Raw genomic sequence first — 18,226 nt, 5'->3', positions numbered from 1 at the left:
CATTATGTAAATTTTTTATGATTCTTAATGATCATCATCAGGATAATACCACCATATTGTCGGAGCTGGTTTGTTCTTGCAGATACTTCCTTATCTTTCAGCTCAAACTAATTTTTGTAATTTGACGTTCAGAGCAATGACAGAATGTTAGTTGTGGTGACAATGAATTCTTCATTTAGTCAGTTACTTGTAATATGATGCATTTGAAGACTATTGTTACCAATTATTCAAAATTAACAAGGATACTTTTAGAGGCAACCGGAAAACTTCACTACATACGCTCCATACGTACATAGTCACCAGTTTCCAGGGGAATTAAACGTCCTGTCGCGATATGTTACCGATAACGAGACTTGTCATTTTGCAAGATGGCGACTTCCATAGAGGGACTGTTGTCAGAGCTTTCGGGGCTAGATGAGCCTCTTGAAGAATTAAGAAACTTAAAAACGGCTGTACTAGCAATACCTTTAAACATACTAGGGGAGACCGTGAATGGCTTACGATTAGAAGTTATTTTTTCACTTCTCAACACTAATGACAGGTTTGTAAGACCTACTGTATGTTTTGAGATTGCTGAGTCAAGACAATATGTGAGGTAGAATTCACCGAAGAGTGCAAAACACAAAAAGATAATAAATATGTGAGTTTTACAGAAAGTCATTTTATGCGCTTGGAGGCAGACTTACACGTTTAAGAAAAGACCATTTATTCCATATACATAGCTTTCAAAACTAGTTTTTTTTTCTTAAAAATAAATGCTAATATAATTGCGCCGTTTTCTGTGTGTATTTTGATAAAAATGTATCATTTTATTTATATGCACGTTAGACCATTTTCGTCCCTAGCATACCAATAATTTAATTTTACTTAGAATTGTTTTTAAAATAGCCATTGTTTTTTTTTTACTTAAAAATACACGTGTTGTGCTGCGGATTAATACCGTTATTTAGCGTGACTTTATATTGTGCGATTTGATAAACGTGCTTTAAAAATTCCCTTAATATATAGTCATACAGTACTGACTAATAAGGGAAAACGAGTCCGTCTTTGAAAGTAGACTCACTGAATGTAGTCAGTGTACAGGCAGTTCTAGAACTAATGCGGAAATGCATCTTGAACATTACGTTTTGATATTTGGATAACGCTTGTGCACTTTGTTTCGCCAATTTTTCCTTGAAAATCAGAAAACGCGTGATCTGACATTTGTCTTGTATAATCTAGAAACGTCCTCATTCAGGATGTTTGGGTGCTGCTCTCGGTTCGTGCTTTTGCTATGCGATACTGACGAGTTTTCTCCTTGTGCAGGGAACAGATTGAGCTTTGTGTGGCCATCCTCAGCCGGATCCTGCAGGCCCTAGACCCCGTTATCCTGGCTCAGAACTTAAAAACCGAACTTCAGAGAGGGTTAAATCACCCAGATGACCTGGTTAAAATACTGGCAATGACACAAGTAGGTATCATTCAGCTAGCATTGACAAAAAAAACAACAACTAGAAAGTGTCCTACTAAGGCGTTTTCTAGCTTTTGAAATTTCTTTTCAAAGCAGTTAGCTGTTCCACATTGCTTTGGGAGGATTTCTATTCTGCGTCCACTTTTTTGTCCTTTCTCCCATGGCCATTGCAACTGCTCAGGCAGAGAAATGGATTTCTCCCAGCTTGAATTTGTGTCAGTATATCACTTTTTCACACTTTGCCATGAGATCCAGGCATGTCTGTTCCTAAACCAAAGTGTTTCTCAGAGCTGCTTCCTATTCCTTTTCAGGGGTGAGTTTCCCGAAAGCTTCGTAGCGCTAAGAACATCGTAAACCTGATCTTAAGATCGATCGTTAATTTCCCACAACCCATCGTAACTAAAGTAGCATGTTAAATCCTTCGTAATCTACGTGCTCCCCGACCCACTCGTTAGTCACTAAGTGCTTCTTAAACTGGCTACCTCTTGCGCCAACTTTACAGACCAAGATCGCCAGACAGAGCACATTAAATTCACGTCATGACAGTTCTCTGGAAATTTAGAATACTAGGATTTTATATTAAGGATTTAGAAATTTTGTTGTACTATGTAAGAGGAAATTTGACAAAAGAACATTTATTTATACAGTAATTAATTTGTTAATCATTTGGGGGTAATTTTCATATCCATAAGTCAAATGATCCAATAATACTCCCTCTTTTAGTACTTTAGAGTTGAAATGCTATTTCAATTCTATAAAGAACATGAAAAATGCTAAAGCAAGGAAAACACTTGATATATGTAAAAATATAACTTGCTTACATAAATATTTACCTCATTACCGCTGGGAGTTAATTGTTTTTTTGTTCTGTTTATGTTTTCTTTTATCTGTATTTTCTCCTCTATTTGTGTTTGTAAATTTGTTATATTGTAACGAATATGCCCCTGCGCATAACAGGGAGTTTGGCCACCCTGGCCAACGGAGGTCTCCTTTAGCTCAGCCGGCAAGTTCTCTGTTGCGGGTCGCCGGAGACCCGGGTTCGATCCCATGTGGTGGTGGGAGCGGCGAGGGCACATGCCCAATCCGTTACAATACATTTAATTTTAAAAAAATACTAAGATTTATACTTGACTAGATGATATGATTTTCATGATGAAATGCAATAATGCATTATTTAAATTAAATCATTGGACCTAATATTTATTTATATTTAAAGTTCGATTACCGTTTTATGTTCTGTCGTGATTGTTGACGGTAATGCTTAGACCTACTTGTTTTTAATTTTGATGATAGGTCCTGTATTTGTTGAGTGACACATGCCAAGCTTAGTAGTTAATTTTTCCAGATGTCATGTTAATAAGACCAGTTAAAATGTAGTTCCAATACACCCAATAACTATAAATAACAGCAGTATTTTCTCATGAAACACCGTGATTCTTAACAATAGCAACACACCAAAACCACCACGCATACACCGTCCACGCAGTCGATCTTGGTTTTCTTTTACAGTGTGTTAGTCCTTTATTTTCTTTTGTCTTAGAAACATTAGGTGTCCAATTTTGTGCGTATATGCTTTCGCTTAATTGGTTGTTAAAGTATGATGGCATGTTTACTTCATATTCCTTTTCATAACTGAACATAATGATCACAGACCATGTGACATGGGAGTCAGGAACCTAACCCACAGCGCCACCGGCAAGGTCACATGCAGAGTGCTGAAAAAGCACTACAGAAACATTATCAACAGAAAATGTACAGCGTGTACTATTCTTGTGTTGCGGCACATGACTATAATTATATCGTTATTAATTTCTTTAGGTACGCGATTCCATATTATATTCCCTTTTAATCAAATTCTAAAAGTATGCTTGTTGACTCCGGTATCACGTTAGTTAAAGACTTCGATGCTTAAAATGTTTAGGGAGAAATGGAATACTGGTGTGTATGTTTTCTTTAAAGTACCGGGACCAGCCATATACTGTATGTTTAAGTTCCAAAATTAATATCGTTTATGGCCTTCACACGCGTTGCAGTATGCTCCTATTCTTTTTATGCTCAGGCACTAAGATTTCCCTTCAGTGGTAAAATTCCATATAAATATTCAAAACTTAAACGGGCACAGTAAAGACGTTTACTGTAAATCTTTCTACGACAGACCAACGGACCACGAGTGCCCCTGTCGGTCAACCAATCACGTACCGCGGTACCGCGCGTCATCGTGCGTCACAATGCGCAACGCCATAGCCAATTACCTCCGGTACGTGTGTGTACCGCGCACTTTGAATGGCTGCATCTGTAAGTGACTTCAGGGGCGGGGTTAACAAAGAAGTACTTTATACTCGCGTTCTGATCGATTAAGAGGGGTTTTGGGGAAGACTCGAAAAAGTAGCACGTACGTTACGTACGTACATCGTAAAGTTGCTCGCTAATCTCCAAGATTCATCGTTTTTTGGGAAACTCACCCCAGCTTGGTTTTTGGTCAAATTGTAAATTACAAGCAGAGAAAAAAATAGTCACACAGTTTTTTCTTATAGTAAGTGAAAAGGGAGTTGTTTCTGCTCATTGTTACTAATGTTTCTTTATATGCTACTGCTTTTCTTAAGATTGGAAGAATTGTTGAACATCCAGAGGCTGTAACTGAAATTCTCAATAGCCAAGAGCTTGTCAAACAGATCATTAATTGTATTGGAGGAGAAAAAATATCTGTTGCTAAAGAGGTAAGGCCCTGTTTTTTCTAACTTAATCCTCTTTGGTTGTGATATAGCAAGGTAACTTTTGTCATGACTATTGAAAATACTAATTTGGATTTATTCACATGTGTCACAGATGTTTTTTTGGTGTTGGTGTTTCAGGAAAAATATTTTTGTTGAAGCATGTTCAATCAGTGCTGTCAGTTCAGTTAAGTTTTTTTCTTGCTTGTTCAGGCTATAAAAGCACTTTCCAAAATGGCTCAGACAAAGGCAGGACTGGATGCTTTATTTATGGGCAACTTGCTGAAATACTTAAAAGATGTGATGGCCACAAGTGATGTGGTACGATACAGGGTTTATGAGGTATGATTTTTTCATTATTTTTTACGGAGAGTAAAAGAAAACCAAAAATACTGGGAAAGAGATGCTTTAGTAAGCCAAAATGAAAATATAATGGATTTGGTAATGCTTGTTTTTTTTTATTTTGCCTAATGCAACATTTTTCAACCATAAGAGAGGCTGAAACTTTGCTTTTGTTTTGCCTTTTTAAGTTCTGAAAAGCAAAGACATGAAAAGCAAATACATTTTCCAGTTTGTTTATTTTTGGCTTGGTTTTTCCTTATTTTGTAGCTTGTGGTTGAAATATCATCCGTCTCCCCGGTCTCTCTGGGCTACTGTGCAAACAGTAGCTTTATTTCCCAGCTGATAGGAGAATTAACAGGCGATGACATTCTGGTCAGGTGAGTTAAGAAACAGACGATGAAGAGTGACATTATTAACCACATCTACACAAGCAGAACTTTCTTTTTTAAAAGGGAAACTGTTTTCCATTATTGACCTTATGCTTTGTAATTATATATGCATTTAATCCAAAAAACATCTGCAAAAGTCTGCAGTTCAAGTAGTACATAGCAAATGTGAAAGCCACTAACATTTAACTTTATTACTGAGATCCTATGTTAGATGTTAAATGTTCTCTTTAAATTATATGTAATCACTTAAATCACAGGTTTTTCATTTTTTAAGGCTGGAGAACCCATTCATCTATTCAGTCATTATCAGAAAGCCACTTCAAGCAGTTCTTGGCCTATCTCAGAAGTACTGTATATGGTATGAGGTGGGACCATATTGGGAGTGGGATGCCAGTTCGCTCATGGCATGTGCACACTCACAAGCCCACAGGGAAAATTTAGAGAAACAATTCAGCCAGCATGTCTTGAAGGTGGGAGAAAATCCGAACACCCAGAGAAAACCTGTGTGAATTTTGAGCACGTAAACTGTGTATAGAAAGTGCCCTACTTCTAGACCCAAATAATACAGTTTAAATACTTCCAAAGTTATTGCTCACTAGAGTATAGTACCATTTTATGCTTTTATACTTGGCAGGATTGGCTGCAGGCCTTAGAGGAACAAGGGGATTTATGATAGGAGATGATATCCAAAGTGCTAGGTTAGTCCATTTGTGTGAATATTATTTTCTTTTTTAGAGCTACAGCAATTGAGATGGTAACAACACTAGCCCAGAGTCAGCATGGAAGACAGTACCTTGCACAGCAAGGAATTGTGGATAAAATCTCAAACATGATCACTGGAGCTGAATCAGACCCTTTCTCCGGGTTCTACCTACCAGGTAAAGATTCTGTTGTCACCTTAATACTTCTCATGGAGTAAATAACACAGTAAATCCTCATCATACACTCATATCCAGTTGTGAGTATTTGAAAACAGTTGTTGCTGACTTTCTTCTCTTTGCTAACAGTGATGGTATCTCACCACCTTTCGTTTTCTAAATACTTACTGCTACGGGGGGTTGTGGTGGTAACAGGCTGAGCAAGGCCGACCAGACTTCCATGTCCCCAGCAACAGTCTCTAGTTCCTCCAACTGAGAGGGATAAGCCTTAATCTCTTCCCAGTGGGCCGTGCCTGGTACACCTTCAACAGGAGGTGCCCAGGAGGCATCCTCACCAGATGCCCAACCCACCTTAACTGGCTCCTCTTGATCCAGATGAGAAGCGACTCTACTCCAGGGTTCTACCTGATTGCCGAGCTCTGCAATCTCTGCAACCTCTCCCTGTCATGGAGGAGAACGAGCCCAGCAGCAATAAAGAGAAACCTCATTTCCTCTACTTGTATCCACAATCTTGGGTGACAAGAAAAGTTATAGTATTTCTCCAAACGTTACAGCACCATCTTCTCAATGAAGATTAGTTCTGTCGCTTTTGTGTTTCAACTAGGTCTCGTGAAGTTTTTTGGAAATTTGGCAATCATGGACAGTCCCCAGCAAATCTGTGAGTGCTACCCTGCCTTTCTAAAAAAAGTGTTTGAAATGGCAGTGGGACAGGACCCTACAATGATTGGGGTGGCACTGGACACCCTTGGAATCCTAGGCTCAAATATAGAAGGAAAACAAGTTCTACAAAAAACAGGTAAAGAGCAGTGCTGTTGGTATTGAAAACATTCCCAAAGGTGGAGATAAGAATGATCTTTTTATATATGTAAATGATGACATCTGTACTGTACATCCCAAAGTATTTCCTGAATCCGTAAATATGACATTGATCATTTTTTTATAACACTCTTATAGTAGAATTTAGGTGATTCTGAAGTACCAAAATTAGTTAAAACCCATTGAACGATCTACGTAATTAAGGTGTTTTCATGAGTCTGTTTAGAAAACTGTAAAGAACAATTCAGTATAATTTTAACTGTTCATTCTTCATTTTATTTTACAGGTGACAAATTTCAGGATGTTTTAAAAAGAATGAGCAATGTGGCAAGAAATGCAACGACAGAGCTGCGTGTACGCAGTTTGGAGGCAATAGCTTTACTCCTCACATTACCGGTAAAACTTTTTTGTGCATTTTACATCGAAGGGTTTAGTGTGCAATTTAAGTGCTTAGAATAGTTAGTGCATGTTTTCAGATTTGTGTGAATATTTTATAATTAAATAAAAGTTGCTTTGTCCAGAATAATAACCACATAGATTATGGGCAGTCAAAAAGGAAGAGCCCTCTAACAAACTTAATCCATTAATCTATAGATTAATATTTACAGCATCTATAAAACTGTCACACAATTGACTAAATACAAACAGCCTGTAACACACAACAAAGGAGGATATGGAACATTTACACACCCCTGCTAATGAGCAGGTGATCCCTGCTAATTTTTTCTCTTTCGTTGTACACGTACGTTATCAGATACAGCCAGTGAAACCTTGGGTAAATCCTAGCTACCAATGGGATACTGTATGTGATCATGTAAATGTTTTTGTTTTTTCCAGGCAGAACAGCAGACAGAGGATCTTCTAGGACTGACAGAATCCTGGTTCAATTCCCTCTCGAGCCAGCCCATGGAAATGCTCAAGAGCATCAGTACTCAGCCATTCCCAGAACTCCATTGCAGTGCCTTGAAGATCTTCACTGTGAGTATACACATTTCCTTCAAGCCCTTTAAAATAGTTTTTTCTTTCTTTCTTTCTTTCAATTTGCTGAAAATACACTTGTACCCTTATAAAACATTTCCATGAGAAATTGAATCAGAGACCTATGACTTCATTAGTGTAATAGATAAAGATAGTTGTGAAATCATATGGTGCAAATTATTCTCCAAGCACTGTTTAGTAATTCATATCCAACCCCTCCATGATGTAAGACCACAAGAGGCTGAAAGCTTATTTGGATTATGTTTTTAGGACTTGATTGCTTTGTTTCTAGGTCTCTAAACTGAATATTGAAAATAATATCGATACTTGACTTAATGTGGTTGTTTAAATTTATGTTAACGAAACCTGCCTCAATCCCTTTTTTGTAACAACAGTTCTGTTTTTTTATATTAAAGGAGATGGCTTCCCAGCCATGGGGTCAGAAGAAGATGATTAACACTCCAGGTTTTGTGGAGTTTATTGTAGACCGTTCTACTGGTCCCGATAAAGAGTCAAAAGATGCCAAATACGAACTTGTGAAAGCACTTGTAGATTCAAAAACTACAGCGGAAATCTTTGGAAACCAACATTATCTGCGTCTCCGGACTTACATGCGTGAAGGACCGTATTATGTGACAGCTGTCTCATCTGTAACAGTGGAAGGTGCAGAATAAATGTCAGAGAACCAAAAACCAGTAGGGAGACCCTCTCATTTCACTGACTTGTGAATGAGAAGATGAGAAAGTTACAAGAAATAAAAGAGGACATTTCATTTGCTTTGCTTTATTCTTAAAACCCAAGGATTGTTAAATTCAGTATTTTTTATGTGATCTTTTATATATGAAGAATGGACAAAGTGGGAGAAAATACTGTTGAGTTTGTATCACATTTTGGTAAAACAGAACATTTTTTAGTATGGCTGCAGTAAAATATGTTGCCTACATTTGTGATGGACTGGACAAATGTTGACTGATGGAAAGTTACTAGACTAGTGAAGAGCTGTATTGTAAATTTGCAAATGATATGGTTGGCAATGGAAAGTAAAATATTTTGTAGAACCTAATTTGATTTGACTTTGGTATTGTTATTTAATTAATATAGTTGATCTACAAGCTCTGAAACAAAGCAACTTTATAAACCATTATACAAACTTTGGTTTGAGTTGCTCATGAATTTTTGTTAAGAGTTCATCACCAATGACGTTATTTTCCAAACTCAAGTGTTCCAGAGAGCATCCACGTCTGCTGATTAAAGCTTCAAGGATGTCATGCGCACCCCGCTCCCCAATTCCATTACTGTCTAAATCAACCTTACAAAGGCTCTGATTTGATTTTAACATCTCCGCAAATAGCTCTGCTCCTTCATCACCCAAGCAGTTTTCATCCAGGATTATGTGGCTGACTGAATTGTTGGTCTTCAAGCTGTTAAAGACCTCTTCCCATCCTTCTGTATCTGCACCATTGCTTTGGGCTAGACCCAAATACTGTAGGAATGAATGCCGAGTTAGAAAAGAGGCCACAGCCCTTAGCCCTTTACTGGTGGTCTTATTCCCACCAATGTCCAATTCCAATAAGGCGAAGTTCTTCCTCTCTCCCGAGTGCTGGAGTTTAAGTAGCTCATCTTCTCTGTCCATCTGGAGTTCTGTGAGACCTGTCAGTAGTTTGCAGACACCATCATCTCCAAGCTGATTTCCAAATAACCTGTTGAAAGAAGAATTATAACCCAGTTATCCTATTGTTCCAGCAAAAACCTCAATTCTAACTGGCTTAGGGGTGACATGACACAAAAAAATCTGAACTACAGCTACAGGTATGGGTAGTTATTTTTATCATGTATATGAAGGACTTTATCAAACCATTTTAAATAGACAAAACAATGGCTTGTTTTTTTGAAATAATTGCTTTTTTGGTTTTGCCTCTTGGAATCATTGTAAATGTATCAGTTTCATGTTTGTGTTCTGTGTGTATGACTATTGAGAGTACAGTAATATTACAAGTCTAGAGTATCCCATAATGTGAAAGAGGAATAACAAAGAGTTTTGTCATGATAGTGTCAGGTTCATTTAACTAATGTGTAATCACTTTCAATCACTTGTCATCTAGTACTGTATGTCATAGCACTCTATGCTTTGAGCCCATCTTAATACTTAGTTAAAAATACCATCCCACAGCTTAACTGTTATACTGTACATAGAATAATTTAGCACACAGTTGAGAATGATCAGCAATCTTATCTGGAAGCCATATTTTCTTATCTAAGAGAGAGCAATGCAAATCAGGAAGAGCACATTGCAACATTCATTAACACATTTAATCAGATTTATGTACATCTATTATTAGACTTACAAAAGGCCTTTAACTTTTGGCTTGACTTTGAGCAGGTCTAACAGAAGTTGGGCTCCTGGAGGTCCGATACTGTTCAGATTCAGGTTTATCATCTCCACTTCAGATGGGCTGTTCATCAGTGCTGTTATGAGGCATCCAAGTAAGTCGTCAGTCAGTCCTGTGTTTCTCAGAACCAGCTGTTCAACTAAATCACTGGCCTCCAAAACTGCGACCATGTCATCCACCTGCAGCAGAGAACAAACTTCTAGCTCCTGCAATTCTGCCACCTCGTTGTATATACCAAAGTTTCAGATATCGATGGTGGCAAAGCATTCTAACTCGCTATTCATGAAGATTTTTTTCACACATGTAAGCCATGGGTTTTAATCAAATGTAGCTTCTATGTCCTGCAAACTGAGGGCCCTTCCCTCAAATGCTTCTCTTATGGTTTCCTTCTACTCAGACGAGTTGTAACTAGCTTGGAATCGTGCGTGCTGAGTTTTCTTTTCCTCAAAATCTTTTCCAACACAGTGCTGCTCATTCATATTATAAGAAATCTCACTCACCATTTGATGTCTTACTTTTATAAATGTCATAAAGGCAATCATCACATTAGTCTTTGATCTCCTACTGTAGTTTAAGATGAACTGAAGCAGTGGAATGTATAACTCATAACGGTAATGGATCTGGCACTGACTGTTGGATTTACAGGGGCTTTGAAAGGCTACATACTTGGCACTGACTGATCAGTAACCTAAATACTCTCTTGTCAGCTAGCCTGACAGTGTGGAATTTGTCGTTCTCCTCTAACAACTGCTTGTGTGACAAGGCTGTACGCCCGAGCTCATTTATCAGCCCTGGATTCTTGGCAGGTAATGATAGGCCAGATGGATTTGTGTACAATTTCGGAAGAGTTAATCTGAACCTGTTATTTTTCCATGTCATTTTTGCTATTTGGCTCGTGGCCTGCAGTATTTGAAGGTCACCACAGAACCGAACATCTGTATTTTCTAGAGATGAGAAAGCCTCTTTTGAAATGAATTGAATTTGGATATGTTGGTCAGATTTGCCATAATACGTACTGTACAGTTACGCTTTCTATTACTTTTATTTCACTACTATTTCTTCCTTCTTTATACGACTGGGTCTGGAACCAGTTTACTCAAGTCAACTAATAAAGTAAAAGTTAAGTAGTAAACTGAAGAAGAATAATTTCTTCTAGGTGTAGAGAGCTTCACATACTGTATATGAGTGAACCCACTTCATCTATCTCTGATCCACCTGGGGGATATGTGCTACAGTATGTCTATGCCAATTCTCTGGCAGCATCAGCCCCACTGCTCAGCAGATTGGGTGGAGAAGTGAGAACCTACGTCACCAGTTCAATTCACCAATCGTATTGAGAGGGAGTTTCAGGGAGTCCAGATTGTATAAACCCATAGTGAAATGTAGTATGGACACTAGCCGTAATGTCCTTGCTCTGAGCATAAGTACCATGAGATCTTTAATGACCAAGTAGTCAGGATCTTAGTTTACTTCCCGTCCACTTACTAGGGTATGGATTTTTGAAATTTTGGTCCAATGGGAAAAGTGCCACCTACACGGTCCACCAACACCACTTACAGCATCACCTGGTTTATCTTCGTTGATCTCCCATGGCAGTACTAAAAAAGCCCAGCCATACTCAAGTGCTGATATCTGACATACAATATGCATCTGTAGCTGATGACACATACCAGGTGTCTGACACAATACTGCTGTCAGAAGAAGCACCTGTCAGGTTGACATTACCTGTTTCCTTAGATACTGAGCTTTGTCCTGCATCTCATGGCTCACTTGCAGTATGATAAGTTCCTTGTCATCCATATGTAGAGGTAATGTACCTTCAGGCTGGCTTTCCACAGATAGGTGATTCTTCGAATTCTGAGGGCCAGTAAGCTTGTTTTCACCTTCTCCATTAGAGCGATGCTCATCCTGAGGTTGCAAATAACTCTTGACTTCTGTGTCTCCTTCCTTCAAGGCAAAACCCTCATAAGGTCTTTCATTTCTTTCCAGCATGGCAGAATAATTGTGTCTATATACAGATGGCAAAAACAATTCACCTTTGAAAAGAGGGTGGGGGGAATAAAATAGTTTTGTTAATCATTCAGTCTGGGACATTGGTTTATAATAACCACCAATAATGATTATCTGAATTGTTTTGCAGATATGCACATGCTAACAAAATGCAGAGTTGAGAGAAGAACCAAGTGTCAACTAAATATGCAAGCTTGAGATCACAGAGTTTACTTGCTGAATGAATAGATGTCCTACCATTTGCATGCTGGCCAAGTGGTCTACTCTCCTGCCTCTTGATCCTCTGCATGGTGTAATAGCTTGTACTGTATTCGCTTGTGTCACTGGAGTCACTGAGCTCCACATCTGAGGGACAATTCTCAGTGAAAAACACCGAGGACAGTTTCTCTTGCAATCTTTGTCTCTTTTCCACTGAATTGAAGAAAGTTATGACATTAAAGATGAAGTTAGGATGAGAACATTAAGGATTTTGGGGTGTTTTGTCCAGCACTCTCTAATTAAGGACTAGTCTCATATTTACACTTGCTACTTTAATATCTCAGAAGGCTATTAAGATAATGAAGCTTATAGCAGAAATTTGAGAGGACGGTTAGATGCTATTCTTGCACACTTCCTGTTGTCTACTTATTGTATGTAAATCATGTACCCAGCAATTCAGTCAAGATATTGGTCTCAACTGACTTCTAATCCAAAAGTCAATTTTTAAAGCTACCCTTTGATCGTTCTTTGGTCTTTCAGGCATATTGGGCATTCCACGAACCTGCACGTAACATCTCTATTTGCAAAACGATAATTACATTTTAGGTGGCCTTCCCATCAACGACACTGGCTCTACTGATTTCTTGAACTCGAGAAACACCCTCAGTCATCAAGATCAATGGGCGCAATACCTGAGATTACTTTCCTTTGTCTGAATTAGAATGTGTGTGCATTTTTAGACAGGGGTTCTGTCCAGAAACACTTTATTTCTAGAATTTCATTGCTTACCATCTTTGTTGAGCAAGTTCTGTTGGTCTGGGATGTTTTCAGGTTTAGAGCTGATTCCAATTTGCTCATCATGGAGTGTGTTTCTGTTTAACTGCCCCCTTAGTTCAGTTTCCTTTGCACTTTCTTGTTGACAGTGGGATAACCCATCCCGTAGTGAGTATTTAACAGACATATTTCCAGCTTTTTCATCTTTCAATGGTTGGAGTACAAAAATCAGTGTTAGACGCCATACTTTCTGTCAGTACTGTATATTTAAAAGTCAACAATCAATTTAAAAATTGATTATATGAGAAGGACATTATTTTAAACTGGCCAATATAAAGGTTAGCATCCTGCCAGGTAAGCTTCTTTTCTAATCTCTGAGGCCTTATCAAGCAGAATTCATGAGATCTTTAACGACTAAACAGTCAGGATCTATTTGAAAGATAGGTAAAGCAACAAGGAGATTTGTTTTAATCTTCTGTATATTATCTTAAAGGTATTTTATCTGACAGTGTAGGACACAATTCATTTTGCATTTGTATTATTGTGAAAATACAGATAAAGGAAAAGCTAACAAATTTAATACTGCACAGAAGTGGGAGGCCTTTATTTTATTTTTTTGTAAAAAATCAAAATGTGACTTACTGTTCAGTTTTATTCCCTTTTCGACCTCATCTTTTTTCTTCTTAAGTTTTAAACTCTTTGGTTTTTTTAACTTTGTCTTTTGCATGGCTGTGGCAGGAATTAAACTATTGGTTTCTTCCTGTGTGTTACCAGGCTGTGAGGACACAGTCTCTGTCATCTCTAGACTTGTTCTTTCTTCAGTGCAGGCCTCCTCACCTGCAGGGGCACTAATGTCTTCTGGACGTTTCTTCTGAATGTCTTCCCTCTGCCTGCGGCAGTCACCTGTGTCTGTAGCGCAATGCCAGTCTTCGTCTGTTGACCTGCTAATTGCCTCTTGATAATGTCTTCTGCACTTTTTGCCACTTCTCTTTACTGGGATGAACAGAGGGGAGGAGACACATGATTCTTTTTCAGCTGCGGAGAAAACCAATACAAAAACCACTGTTTGGCCACTGCTGCTACTGAATTGAATTTTGGTTCTACTGCTGTGAAACAAAAAAAAAATGAGATGTTCATTTACTTAGACCAATGCCAAAAATATTTAATCAAGCAGATGTTGCCAACTTACCTCCCAAAGCTCAAATGACTAATGCAGGCATTGTGATTAATCAGGAAAAAAATACATATTTAATCATTGATCAGGGCAAAATACAAATGACTGGTTCTTCCTCCAGTCTCATCTGTTGTGTCTTTGCCTGGTGAAGTTTCTGTTTTAATTAGTCTCTTTGACTTTTACTAATGGACCACTTCAGAAACATTTTCCTACAGTAGCATTGCAATTTTTAATTTAGTTGCTATTTGAACTGCTATTCAGGCCCTTATGATCATAATTAAGATCTTGAAAAGTTCTGCGCCAGCTGATCTTCAAAAGCCCAGTTTGCAATTTTTTCTTTCATTGCATTGGGAAGTACTCACCGCTTTCCAAATTCTCCTCAGATGGAGCACTGCAGAAATTGCTGTCCTCTTCATTTCCTTCAGCTTTCCAAGTGGTCTTTTTCCACTTTCGTGTACTTGCACACCTTTTATACATAGAAAATATGCAATTTTAAGTTTTCACCGAGCATGAAAACTAGATCACTTTCTACACTGTCTTAATAGTTGTTTGTGTCTGGGATCTACAACCCTAGTCCTAGAGGGGCTTTGTGTTTTCCATTCCAGATGAGCTTTGACCACGTTCCAGATTTCTGCCCACTGACCATTTGAGGTTACCTCTAATACCTCCTGGACACTGGACAATGGACCTTATTGCATAAACCAGAATCACAGTTTGTCAGAATTGTAAGTCTGTATACTCTATATTACATTTGCTTTTAGCTAAGCTTTTGCAGTATTTGTGTTAACCAATTAATGTAATCAAAAGAGTAGATTAGTTAAAATATTTGTATTATTAGTGCATATTTGCACTGATAAAAAGCTGTCACCTTTTCGTACCTGTAACATGGCTGTCCTCCCTGGAGATTAATAACTCTGAAGCAGCCATGTTTTCCCTGCTGGAAGCCTATGGAGTACCTGTATTCACAGCAAGAGCTGATCCTTGTAGCCATGATACCATTGACAAAGAAGGTTGCGCTGAAGGGGTAGCCATAATGTCTTTTAGAAACAAACTGGAAGCATTCTGTAAAAATCCAAGCAAAAAGAACTCTTAGAAAGTACTAATATTTGTAGCAGGTTATCACAGAATTGAAATATAAGATTAGCAGAATAACGGATACATCTACTGTATCCTGAGATACTTAGCTGTCCCTTCGCAACCACTAACATTGGATGAGTATTTAAATCTTCGAAATATAAAAAGAGCATTTCAAAAAGACTAAGACCTTTTTTATTTATAAGGACTTTTCTTTTTTTCTCCAACTTTCAAAATGCAGCAGTATTTTTTTTCCTCAAATTGCATACAACAATCATATGAGACTCATTCCTCCTTAATAAGTTGTATTTGTAGAGGCATAACTCCAGTATCATTCCCCCACCGCTCAAAAATCATGAAGGTGAACTATGAAGAACAAGCCACCACTGCCTTAAAGTGATGTCATGTTTAGAATTTGGGATGAAAATGAAACTGATGGAAAATCACAGCAAGCAAGGGAGCTAAGGTCCTCAATGGAGCAAAAATGATTGAGCACATTTCCTTTGGTTTCTTCCTACAGTCCTAAAACTTTTGGTTTACTGTAGGTGAACTGGAAGCTGTACATTTTACATTTGAGCAAATATGTAAAAGTCCACGTAAATAGGATCTTGTGGAAACTATAGAGTAAATAACAAAATGGACAAAATGCGAAATTATTTCTTTGATAAGACTTCTCAATGAATTGAGCATTGCATACATACAGTTACATGACACTGCAGAAATTCAAATTCTGGAAAATATTAAGTGCTGTCCCAGAACGTACAGTACCTCCTGGAAGTAAGTGGCCTTTAAAAACACAGATATTCTCTCCCCCACAGATCTGCTGGAAGACTTTCATCTCATCTCTGGATTTGACTGGAAGTTGTCCAAGGTATGCCATTGTTATGGCGACATTGGATTGCCTGGAGAGTTTCACACCTTTGTGCCCTTCCTGTGATAGCAAACATTAGTGAAAACTCCCAGAGCAGAATGTGATGGATAGAAAACAGGAAGATATTTCTTTTTGAATCCCCCCTTTTTCACCACAAAAATAAATACATGTTTTTATCCATAGCATGTGATTTGCATGTGGTTTTAAAGGCTAGGGCTCTCACAGTGCACAGCTGCATTTTTGTGGTTTTGGCTTAATATATCTACAATCACACTGAATATAATCTGCCATCTTCACTTACTTTTATCAGTCTGGCAGCCTGATGACTCTTTTGTTGCAACCATGTCTGTGACAAAATGGAGGAGAGTGAACTACAGATCCCTCTGTAGAGGTAGGGGTAAGAACGGCTGAGGTTGTGTTTGTGATCCTGCACACATGACGGTGAAGTCTTCTTGTTAATACCTGGCAGATGCACTGCTTTGACAGCTCCTCTGTCTCGAAACATATTTTGCAGGGCCACTTTATCCACCTGGGAATAAAAGACACAGTTAAGCTTAGTCAAACCATATAACGTTTTTTACTGTCTTTGGATGTTGAGTGCCAGCAGAGATATTTATGACAATAAAAAACACAAGAATTTACTCTTTTTTTTTTAAATTGTAATGCATTTTAAATTGTAATGCATTCCATTTTTTGTCTCCGCCTGCTGCTTTATGTACTGAAGAGTGCATCTGAAAAGTAGTGCAGTTTAGAAAGCAACATTCCTAGGTAATTGCAATAGCTTCAGTTAATTTTCTTTTATTTCACAAAGCATTTTCATCACGCATCTGGGGAGGATTAAACCACAGCTCCTATAAAGACCAGACCCATTTCGCTGAAAGAACAACTGTTCTGTGTCATCATGATAATTTGTTAATGAAGTGCCTGAGTAGCAGAAAAAATAAGTGAAAACTTCACTGCAATGGAAGGTACCTGAGAGACAGAACCAATGCCACTGATGTTCTCCAGGAAAAACAAGCCCCTTTCACAGCTACTGTTGGGTAATATACTGTCCGTCCCAATGTGCAGACACACAGGCCTCTGATCTCTACCGAAATCCCCATAATATGAGTGATATAAACTCTAAAATGAAAATGTTAGGGACAATTACAATCCAAAAATGTATGTTATTTGTGGAAGAAGGGTGTCTGGTGTAGAGTTGCTTGTAGCTTGCAGATACAGTATTTTGAGAATTAAATATCAAGTATCGGTAGTCAGTAGTCAATGTTTATTTATACAGAGCTATCATAAGGTTTCAAAATTTTCCGATCACCTTTAGTTTAAGACTGAAAAAATTGACGATTTGAGCTCCAAAATGTGGTGTTGTACTAAAATACAGTTTGATATATGGTTGCAACCTCTGAGCAGTCCACTCTTTCTATCTAAACAAACACAAAATGATTGTGTCCTCTGTGTTTTGGTGGCTTCGTAGGCTATTTAAGTAGCACCAAGCCACTGTCTGAACATGTGGAAGTTATGTTTACTGTGCAATAACAGGGTCAGCAGTGCCAAACATTTCAGAAATGCTTCACGCCAAAACTACAAGGTTGGTTTGCACCATGTGCTTTTAAAAGATAGCCTTTTAAAATCCTTTTTGTTTTCTTTTTCAGTCTTTTCAAATTTGCTAAGCATAAAATAAAATGTTTTGCTTGTGTGAAGTCAAGGCAGCTGTGGAACACTTTAATTTGTTGTCTGGAATTATAATGATAAATTATAATTAACAATGCTGTTATAGCACAACCCCAAACTAGAAATAAATAACAGCAGTTTCAGAGTCTATAAACATTTCAGTTTTATAGACTGAAGCCTCTTGAATAAGTTATGAGAATGCTGCAATGGACTGTGAATTTTCTGGGGTATGAAAATCTGTTCAGGTTGGCTTACATCAGAGCCCACTGATGAAATGGATAAAACTTGTATACAACAGTATCCTTTCTTGTGCACTGTGGTGTGTTAGTAGAGATTTTCAAATAAAAACATTACAAGATTTTTTTTAATTTCTTCATCAAAATCCTCCTGTATAACATAGTAACTTAATTCATCCATCATCATTATATTTATTAACCGGCTTTTAAGAGTCAGGTTTCTGATGACAGATTGAACAATGTATTGAAAAGGAGACTTATTGTTCT

The 18,226-nt window shown here is 37.9% G+C and overlaps 2 protein-coding genes across 2 annotated transcripts; one reads left to right on the top strand and one right to left on the bottom strand.

Moving 5' to 3' along the window:
- Positions 1–363: 363 nt before the first annotated feature.
- Positions 364–8,719, top strand: psmd5 (proteasome 26S subunit, non-ATPase 5). The gene is made up of 10 exons (XM_088904642.1): positions 364–541; positions 1,306–1,450; positions 4,054–4,167; positions 4,375–4,503; positions 4,771–4,880; positions 5,628–5,770; positions 6,375–6,566; positions 6,873–6,982; positions 7,424–7,564; positions 7,981–8,719. Exons 1-10 carry the CDS (start codon positions 369–371, stop codon positions 8,236–8,238), a joined length of 1,515 nt encoding a protein of 504 aa, XP_088760768.1. The 5' UTR covers positions 364–368; the 3' UTR covers positions 8,239–8,719.
- On the bottom strand, positions 8,706–17,158 carry LOC148816180 (uncharacterized). Its single transcript, XM_088940205.1, has 10 exons — positions 17,147–17,158; positions 16,357–16,584; positions 15,953–16,115; positions 14,989–15,172; positions 14,473–14,576; positions 13,708–13,971; positions 12,237–12,309; positions 11,772–11,901; positions 9,910–10,133; positions 8,706–9,264 (listed from the first exon to the last, which is right to left on the bottom strand). Exons 1-10 carry the CDS (start codon positions 17,156–17,158, stop codon positions 8,706–8,708), a joined length of 1,941 nt encoding a protein of 646 aa, XP_088796331.1.
- Between the last annotated feature and the right edge of the window lie 1,068 nt (positions 17,159–18,226).

The sequence above is a fragment of the Atractosteus spatula genome, chromosome 23 (genome assembly GCF_055471065.1).
Source record: "Atractosteus spatula isolate fAtrSpa1 chromosome 23, fAtrSpa1.hap1, whole genome shotgun sequence".
NCBI lineage: Eukaryota > Metazoa > Chordata > Actinopteri > Semionotiformes > Lepisosteidae > Atractosteus > Atractosteus spatula.
This window is presented reverse-complemented; position numbering and strand designations above follow the sequence as displayed.